This window comes from Panulirus ornatus, chromosome 59, assembly GCF_036320965.1.
Source record: "Panulirus ornatus isolate Po-2019 chromosome 59, ASM3632096v1, whole genome shotgun sequence".
Classification (NCBI taxonomy): Eukaryota; Metazoa; Arthropoda; class Malacostraca; order Decapoda; family Palinuridae; genus Panulirus; species Panulirus ornatus.
In genome coordinates this window covers 20,063,604-20,073,921 of record NC_092282.1, presented here as the reverse complement: position 1 = coordinate 20,073,921, position 10,318 = coordinate 20,063,604, and the positions used below count along the sequence as shown (strand labels likewise).

At 40.1% G+C, this 10,318-nt stretch overlaps 1 protein-coding gene across 1 annotated transcript in view; it reads left to right on the top strand.

Moving 5' to 3' along the window:
• The first annotated feature begins 1,912 nt into the window (after nt 1–1,912).
• Nucleotides 1,913–10,318, top strand: part of LOC139767162 (uncharacterized) — a 119,710-nt gene continuing 111,304 nt past the window's right edge. The window contains exon 1 of the mRNA XM_071696191.1: nt 1,913–1,975. Within this exon, the coding sequence (XP_071552292.1) occupies nt 1,913–1,975 (63 nt within the window). The remainder of the gene's footprint in view (nt 1,976–10,318) is intronic.

The following is a 10,318-nucleotide window of genomic DNA, read 5'->3' as shown; positions in this document are numbered from 1 at the left end:
CCCAACAGACTTCATACTTGCCCCTCTTTCCAAAACTCTTGCATATACCTCCCTAACAACCCCATCCATAAACAAATTAAACAACCATGGAGACATCACATCACCCCTGCCGCAAACCTACATTCACTGAGAACCAATCACTTTCCTCTCTTCCTACACGTACACATGCCTTACATCCTCGATAAAAAACTTTTCACTGCTTCTAATAACTTTCCTCCCACACCATATATTCTTAATATCTTCCACAGAGCATCTCTATCAACTCTATCATATGCCTTCTCCAGATCCATAAATGCTACATACAAATCCATTTGCTTTTCTAAGTATTTCTCACATACATTCTTCAAAGCAAACACCTGATCCACACATCCTCTACCACTTCTGAAACCACACTGCTCTTCCCCAATCTGATGCTCTGTACATGCCTTCACCCTCTCAATCAATACCCTCCCATATAATGAAATGAATGGCATTATATAAGCAAGTCATTCCACAGTAAATGGGACAGAGTTGAAAATTAAGTTTTGGAATATTTAGATATAGAGCATCTTTCTATAATGCACAGAAACGAAATTTTCATATACAAGTGATCAAATGATGATTGTGACATTTTTTTTTTTTTTTTTTTGTCGCTGTCTCCCGCGTTTGCGAGGTAGCGCAAGGAAACAGACGAAAGAAATGGCCCAACCCACCCCCATACACATGTATATACATACGTCCACACACGCAAATATACATACCTACACAGCTTTCCATGGTTTACCCCAGATGCTTCACATGCCCTGATTCAATCCACTGACAGCACGTCAACCCCATATACCACATCAATCCAATTCACTCTATTCCTTGCCCTGCTTTCATAACATCCTTTTTGATGTTATGAATTAAATTTGATTAGTTGAAACTTGAAAATTACTGTCACAGAGAGGACATTTGTTAACTGCTGCTATTATTTTATTCCTTGTTGCATTAAGCTTTAAGTTATAGTGTACCTTAATGTTCCTTGCATATACTGATAACTTGATACACTACTCATTTATATTTGTATGGAGAGAATTAGTAATGTGACCTTAGACAAAAATATCCTCCATGAAAAAATATGATGAAAATGTTTCTCTATTTTCTCGATGCCTGAAGGAAAATTCTTGGTGCCATGTAATGTTGTAATTTAAGGGTCGTGGCTGAGCTAGAGATACTAAATAAATCTGATGATGAAACTGTAAGGTTTTTTGGAGACAAATATATATGTCATGGATGGGACGGTACGTTACAGAAGGAACAGTACGTCATGGAGGGGACAATGAGTTACATCACAGAAACTTAATATTGGAAAATTTGAAATGTCTAACTTGTAGGAATGGACGAAAGTGTCCCCTGTGTGACACTGTGTGTGGTCACTCATTTTCCAATAGACAAAAGAAATCTAAAAGCACAAGCTTAGTTCCCTGCATCATCTTTTAGTATATGAACTTAATAATAAGTAAATGTAATAGTAAAACAAATACTGTCGTTAATCTCACAGGAAACTAATGTTAAAGTTTGCATTTTGGAATTCTAATTGTTCTCGTCCCCTCCAGGAAACATCTCACAAAGCTGAAAATATCCTTGAATTTTTTATGCCTAGAGCTGAAAGTCCACACATACATAGGTGCTTCAACTATGATGCCTTACACAAATTCAGCATCTGTCTAAATCCATTGCAATAGAAGGCTTTGTATTTTTGTGTTTCAAAGTGTCCCCTCTCTGACATGCAAAATACTGAGGAATGACCCATACAGTCAAAAAGATATATAGTGATACAGCAGAAGGCACAAGGAAAATAGTAGACTGATGAAGAGAATAGATGCAGCTGATGGATGGAATGCATGAAACGTTGGAGGTGTTTTCAGTAAATGAAGTTTTAATAGGAAACATGAAATGGGAGAATGCTATCAATGAGATGTCTGGAAAACCTACTGAGCACCAGAACAGAAGAGTATGTAATTGACATGACCACATTGATACTCCTAATGTGCAACAGACATATACCAGCAATTAGAAATTACAAAAGGTCTAAGTAGAACAAGAGATAAGTGCTCAACAGGAGGCAAAAAAAAATTGTAAATCACCTGAAGAAACCACAGCTCACCCAGCAAAGGAAAGGAACTATTGGACAAAGACCAGAAACTAAAAATGTTATATGAAACAAGAAAAAAAAAAGAAGAAAAAGCCATTAATGAAATGAAAAATAGCCTTGTATACTTTTACTTGTCTTTTAACTTTCTAAAAGGGGAAACAGAAGAAGGAGTCACGCGGGGAGTGCTTATCCTCCTCGAAGGCTCAGATTGGGGTGTCTAAATGTGTGTGGATGTTACCAAGATGAGAAAAAAGGAGAGATAGGTAGTATGTTTGAGGAAAGAAACCTGGATGTTTTGGCTCTGAGTGAAACGAAGCTCAAGTGTAAAGGGGAAGAGTGGTTTGGGAATGTTTTGGGGGTGGGGTCAGGGGTTGGTGAGAGGACAAGAGCAAAGGAAGGAGTAGCACTACTCCTGAAACAGGAGTTGTGGGAGTATGTGATAGAGTGTAAGAGAGTTAACCCTAGATTAAAACAAAGTGGATGGAGAGATGAGTGATTATTGGTGCCTATGCACCTGGGCATGAGAAGAAAGATCATGAGAGGCAAATGTTTTGGGAGCAGCTGAGTGAGTGTGTTAGCAGTTTTGATGCAGGAGACCGGGTTATAGTGATGGGTGATTTAAATGCAAAGGTGAGTAATGTGGGAGTTGAGGGAATAATTTGTGTACATTGGGTGTTCAGTATTGTAAATGGAAACGGTGAAGAGTTTGTAGATTGTGTGCTGAAAAAGGACTGGTGATTGGGAATGCCTGGTTTAAAAAGGTAGATGTATGTAAGTATACGAATGTAAGTAGGAGAGATGGCCAGAGAGCGTTATTGGATTACAGTTAGTTGATAGGTGCGTGAAAGTGAGACTTTTGGATGTTAATGTGCTGAGGGATGTCTGATCATTATCTTGTGGAGGCGAGGTGAAGATTTGTAGAGGTTTTCAGAAAAGAAGAGAGAATGTTGGGGTGAAGAGAGTAAGTGAGAGTAAGTGAGCTTGGGAAGGAGATTTGTGTGAGGAAGTACCAGGAGAGACTGAGTGCAGAATGGAAAAAGATGAGAGCGAAGGACATAAGGGGAATGGGGCAGGAATGGGATATATTTAGGGAAGAGTGATGGCTTGTGCAAAAGATGCTTGTGGCATGAGAAGCATAGGAGGTGGGCAGATTAGAAAGGGTAGTGAGTGGTGGGATGAAGAATTAAGATTGTTAGTGAAAGAGAAGAGAGAGGCATTTGGATGATTTTTGCAGGGAAATAGTGAAAATGAGTGGGAGATGTATAAAAGAAAGAGGCAGGAGTTCAAGAGAAAGGTGCAAGAGGTGAAAAAGAGGGCAAATGAGAGTTGGGGTGAGAGTATCATTAAATTTTAGGGAGAATAATAAGATGTTTTGGAAGGAGGTAAATAAAGTTCGCAAGACAAGAGAACAAATGGGAACATCGGTGAAGGGGGTAATGGGGAGGTAATAACAACTGGTGATGTGAGAAGATGGAGTAAGTATTTTGCAGGTTTGTTGAATGTGTTAGATGATAGAGTGGCAGATATAGGATGTTTTGGTCAAGGTGGTGTGCGAAGTGAGAGGGTCAATGAGAATGGTTTGGTAAACAGAGAAGAGGTAGTGAAAGATTTGTGGAAGATGAAAGCCATCAAGGCGGCGGGTTTGGATGGTATTGCAGGGGTTGACTGTGTTGTTGACTGGTTGGTGAGGATATTCAGTGTGCATGGCTCATGGTGAAGAGCCTTAGGATTGGCGGAATGCATGCATAATGCCATTGTACAAAGACAAAGGGGATAAAGGTGAGTGCCCAAATTACAGAGGTATAAGTTTGTTGAGTATTCCTGGGAAATTATATGGGAGGGTATTGATTCGAGTGGATGAAGTCATGTACAGAGCATCAGATTGGGGAAGAGCAGTGTGGTTTCAGAAGTGGTAGAGGATGTGTGGGTCAGGTGTTTGCTTTGAAGAATGTATGTGAGAAATACTTAGAAAAACAAATGGATTTGTATGTAGCATTTATGGACCTGGAGAATGCATATGATAGAGTTGATAGAGATAATCTGTGGAAGGTATTAAGAGTATGTGGTGTGGGAGACAAGTTGCTAGAAGCAGTGAAAAGTTTTTATAGAGGATGTAAGGCATGTGTATGAGTAGGGAGGGAGGAAAGTGATTGGTTCTCAATGAATGTTGGTTTGCGGCAGGGGTGCGTGATATCTCCATAGTTGTTTAATTTGTGTATGGATGGGGTTGTTAGGGAGGTGAATGCAAGAGTTTTGGAGAGAGGGGCAAGTATGCAGTCTGTTGTGGATGAGAGGGCTTGGGAAGTGAGTCAGTTGTTGTTCGCTGATGATACAGTGCTGTTGGTTGATTCGGGTGAGACACTGCAGAAGCTGGTGACTGAGTTTGGTAAAGTGTGTGAAAGAAGAAAGCCGAGAGTAGATGTGAATAAGAGCAAGGTTATTAGGTACAGTATGGTTGAGAGATGAGTCAATGGGAGGTAAGTTTGAATGGAGAAAAACTGGAGTATATGAAGTGTTTTAGATATCTGGGAGTGGATTTGGCAGCGGATGAAACCATGGAAGCGGAAGTGAGTCACAGGGTGGGGAGGGGGCGAAAGTTCTGGGAGTGTTGAAAAATGTGTGGGAGACAAGGACATTATCTCGGAAGGCAAAAATGGGTATGTTTGAAGGAATAGTGGTTCCAACAATGCTATATGGTTGCGAGGCATGGGCCATAGATAGGGTTGTGTGGAGGAGGGTGGATGTGTTGGAAATGATATGTTTGATGACAATATGTGGTGTGAGGTGGTTTGATCGAGTAAGTAATGAAAGGGTAAGAGAGATGTGTGGTAATAAAAAGAATGTGGTTGAGAGAGAGCAGAAGAGGGTGTTTTGAAATGGTTTGTTGACATAGAGAGAATGAGTGAGGAAAGATTGACAAAGAGGATATATGTGTCAGAGGTGGAGGGAACGAGGAGAAGTGGGAGACCAAATTGGAGGTGGAAGGATGGAGTGAAAAAGATTTTGAGCAATCGGGGCCTGAACATGCAGGAGGGTGAGAGGTGTGCAAGGAATAGAGTGAATTGAAACGATGTGGTATACCAGGATGTACGTGCTGTCTGGATTGAACCAGGGCATGTGAAGCGTCTGGGGTAAACCATGGAAAGTTTTGTGGGGCATAGATGTGGAAAGGGAGCTGTGGTTTCGGTGCATTATACATGACAGCTAGAGACTGAGTGTGAACGAATGTGGCCTTTGTTGTCTTTTTCCTGGCGCTACCTTGCGTGCGTGAGGGGGAGGGGTTTTTATCTTATGTGTGGCGGGGTGGCGACGGGAATTAATAAAGGCAGCAAGTATGAATTATGTACATGTGTATATATGTATATGTCTGTGTATGTATATATATGTATACATTAAAATGTATAGATATGTATATGTATATGTATACAACAATGTTGTATGGTTGCGAGGCGTGGGCTATGGATAGAGTTGTGCGCAGGAGGATGGATGTGCTGGAAATGAGATGTTTGAGGACAATGTGTGATGTGAGGTGGTTTGATCGAGTAAGTAACGTAAGGGTAAGAGAGATGTGTGGAAATAAAAAGAGCGTGGTTGAGAGAGCAGAAGAGGGTGTTTTGAAATGGTTTTTGCACATGGAGAGAATGAGTGAGGAAAGATTGACCAAGAGGATATATGTGTCGGAGGTGAAGGGAACGAGGAGAAGAGGGAGACGAAATTGGAGGTGGAAAGATGGAGTGAAAAAGATTTTGTGTGATCGGGGCCTGAACATGCAGGAGGGTGAAAGGAGGGCAAGGAATAGAGTGAATTGGAGCGATGTGGTATACCGGGGTTGACGTGCTGTCAGTGGATTGAATCGGGGCATGTGAAGCGTCTGGGGTAAACCATGGAAAGCTGTGTAGGTATGTATATTTGCGTGTGTGGACGTATGTATATACATGTGTATGGGTGTGGGTTGGGCCATTTCTTTCGTCTGTTTCCTTGCGCTACCTCACAAACGCGGGAGACAGTGACAAAGAAAAAAAAAAAAAAATGTATATGTGCATGTGTGGACGTGTATGTATATACATGTGTATGTGGGTGGGTTGGGCCATTCTTTTGTCTGTTTTCTTGTGCTCCCTTGCTAACGCGGGAAACAGCGACAAAGTAATATAAAATAAATAAATATAGATGATAAAGTATAATATTTGTATGCCTAATGCAAATCCAGGACCATAAATTCCATTGGCTCACGAAAAAACAGAACTTGTTTTAACAGATGACTGCCAGGTGATGAGTCAGATACTAAAAAAGCAATATTTATTATTATACATTTGAACCAAAATTACATTAAAGATAAATGACTCAACAGTCTTCCTAATCAGTAATCCCCCAGGTCTGCACATAACAGATGTCATCATCTCAACACAGTATTTTGAGAGAGCAAGTGAGAGCATGCCCAGAATCAGGGAAGTCAGTCTTCATATAGAAATGCCGAAGAGGCTTTATTAAAATCTTTGAAAGAACTGAGCTTTCTACATAACCCAAAACATTGTGGTTTCAGAGTGGGAAGATCGTGCCTTCCAATTGTTTGACCACAATGATAGGATTATTGAATCTCTGAAAAACAAACAGAATGGTGAGGTGATTTACAGGGACCTCACAAAAGCATTTAACAAATATGGTCATGGTGCCATAAGACATGAAATCCTTAAGATGGGAATAACTGGTAGAATTTGAAAATGAATAAGCTACAGCTTCTTAGATGAAGATCAGAACAAGTAGTTGTAAATTGAATCCTGCCTTCTATAATACCTCCACAGTAAAATGCTTAGTCTCCAAGGAAGTGTACTTTCACCCCTCGTGTTCCTCATTCTTATATCTGACATTGATGTAAGCATGTACCACAGTTCCATGTCATCCTTTGCAGATGATACAAGAATAAGTGAAAATCACGCTAGTAGAGGATGCTGAAAGGCTATAGAGATGTAAAGTCTTTAATTGGGCAGCTGAGAATAGCATGCTTTTCAATAGGGATAATTTTCACTTCTATGGAGAAAATGAAGAAATCAGAATACCAAACATACATTAATACTATCATAAACCATTTGAATAGAATGAGGTACTGTGGAGTAATAGTTTCTAGTAACCTAACCTTCAGTGGCACAACAAAACACTGATTGCCTCCTCCATAAGGATGGTGAGCTGGATCCTGCAGGCTGTCAAAGACAATAAAAAACAATGATATGATTTAGGGTACTTATTTTTCTTGATTTGAATATTGCTGTTTTTTTACATCACCTTACAAAGCAGGCAAAATTACAGGATTAGAAAGTGTTTAGAGATCTTAAACAGCCCATATTAATGTGGTAAAGGAATTGAATTCCTGGGAACAGCTGAAACTTCTGTGGATGGAAGATGGGAAAGTCATCATCTGTACCTGGAAAATCCTAGGTGTGGTTCCTGACTTACAATTGAAAAAACATTCTACTGGCATAACATCCATGGAAGACTTTGTAAAATACTACCTCTGAAATCCAGGTGAAATATGCACAAAAGGAGAGAACATGTTAAACATCCAAGGCACAAGACCCTTCAGCACCTTGTCTGCTATCATCAGAAATGAGATGGGATGTACAGTAGAGAAGTTTAAGAGTAGCTTGAACAAGTATCTACAAGTGTTCCAGGCCAGCTAGTCTGTAGAGGCTGTATTGCCTTGCAGGCTGTGGCTTCCAGCAACTTGGTTGACCGATAACCCAATCCAGCAGCTTGAGCCCAGCCCAGTCTGTAACGGTATAAGACCCTTGAAGACTTTGAGTATCAACTAGGTCCATACTAGAATAAGAAAGATGCTGCCTCAATAGAAGACCTAAATGAATTGCATACCTGAAAAAGCAATAGCTTGTTCAGCAAAGAAAAAATATCATGTGGAAGGCATGGACCTGTAAAGTTGGAAAATCTTACAAATGTCAGGGAAACAGAGAGGGAGAGAGAGAGCCATCATTGAAATAGACAACACCCAAAATATTTCTGCTCATATGCAAAATGCAAGTCAGGGACCACAAATTCCATTGGCCACTAAAAACAGAAGAGGGTGTATATACAGACTATGATGAGATGAGAGGGCCATGCATTTTATTTCAGGACTTGCCTCTTGGAATTTTCTCTTGTAAAAGAGAGAGAGAGAGAGTGTAGAACACAAGAACAAGCACTAAGCATCCTTTAAAAGAATATAAACTTTGGCAAATTTCAAGTGGGCTTAAATTCACATCACCTCACTCCATACAGGAGAAAGCGAAGCAATCCTAAACAGATATCACTGACATTTCAAATCATTATAGTTTTTGACAAAACCCTACAATGTAAGTTGACAGACTGACTTCACCCAAGACAGCTTAATTTTGAGGCAGAGAGATCATGCCTCTCATTTGCTTGATCACTATGATAAAGCTGTAGAAGCATTAGAGAATGAATAGAATACGGATAGAGTTAAAAATAGAATTTGCAGAATCATTAACCCTAATATTGCTCCCATCTTTCTCCATTGTCACATGATTTAACTTTCTCTCCCTCTGGTTAAATATCTAGCTTATTTATTGTACTATTATTATCCTGTAGTGGCCTCTTTTGTCATCAGAAAGTTATGGGGAAAAAATTCTGCGACAGGTTGAGCATCCCTAATCTGAAAAGCCAAAATCCGAAACTTTTTGAGTGGTGACATGACATTACAAGTGAAAAATTCCCCACCTGACCTCACTTGCCCATTCTGGGCTCTAATGCTGTGTTGGTACCAGTTGTTACAAACCATCATCACTGCCAGACTTACTTGCATTACTCTGAGTTATTTTCTTGCTTATGTGTGAATAAATGTAAGGAAATGATTGCTAATCAGAGCATATAACTGAGAGTCAGGAATGAAGGTGATGCCAAACAATCACAGATTGTCCACAGTGGGAGGCTGAAGTTGTGACACCTTAGCTTTCTGATGGTTTAGTTTTACATAAATATTGTTTCATGTGCAAAATTATTAAATGTATTGTATAATTGTCTTCATTCTATGTGTATAAGTTGTATGTGAAACATAAATGGATTTTTTGTTTAGACTTGGGTCCTATCCCCAAGATATCTCATTATCTATTATCCAACATGACAAATGTGGAAGACAAAGATGGTATGGAAACCAACAGGTTAGAGCTGAGACATACCTTGATATTTCGACTGTTCAGTGGTATTCCTAAGTAAATACTGATTCCAGCATTTGGCAGGGCTGTGTTTCCCAGCAAGTGATGATCACCCAGTTGGATACCTTGGCATGTCACTCTTTGATTGGATTGCTTTTCCTGCTACCTCTACCTGTTCACAGTGATCTCCGTTGCCTGACGTGACTGACAGATGAACCCAGACCTTGTGTTAATATTGTTCTTAATCCTTCCTCTAGATACGCTGTCACACTATCTCTAACAGTCGATGCCACAGCAACTACAGGCAAGTGACAAACTGTTTAGTGATAGTGTGAGATGCTTACCTAGAGGAAGGGATCAAGAACATTAACACAAGGTCTAGGTTCATTTGCTGGTCACATCAGGCAGCAGAGATCGCTGTGAACGGGTGGAAGCAGGAGGACAAATGATCCAATCAGAGAGCAACACACCAAGGCGTCTGATTGGGTTACCATTACTTGCTGGGGAACACAGTCCTGCTGAATGCTGGAATCAGTACCTCCTGAAGAAGACCTTTGAGTGGTCGAAACATTAAAGTATGTCTCATCTCTAACCTGTTTGTTTACATACCATCCTGTTTTTCACATATCTCATTATGCATATGCAAATATTTCAAAATCCGAAAATATCCAAGATCTGAAACACTTCAGGCCTCAGGCATTTCAGATAAGGGATACTCAACCTGTTTCCCAGTACCTGTACAGTCACACATATAAGTGCATGGCCGTCAACCTGAGATTGCTCTTACACAGTGACCCTATGGAAATTACATAGATTGTTGAATAACCTAAGGAACTTTAATGATATGGATCAGTTGGTGAGAAAAGTGTAGAAGAATAATTTGAGAAATGTGAAAAAATAAGTGACTTGCTAATTTTAGTGGGATTATGTTGAGACCACCTCCACCACCCTCAGCAGTCTGGTTGTGGTAGCCATGCCCCAGGTAGACTGGTAGCTAAGTAAGGTATGTTATGACACTTAGTTGAAACAATGTGGTGTGCACATG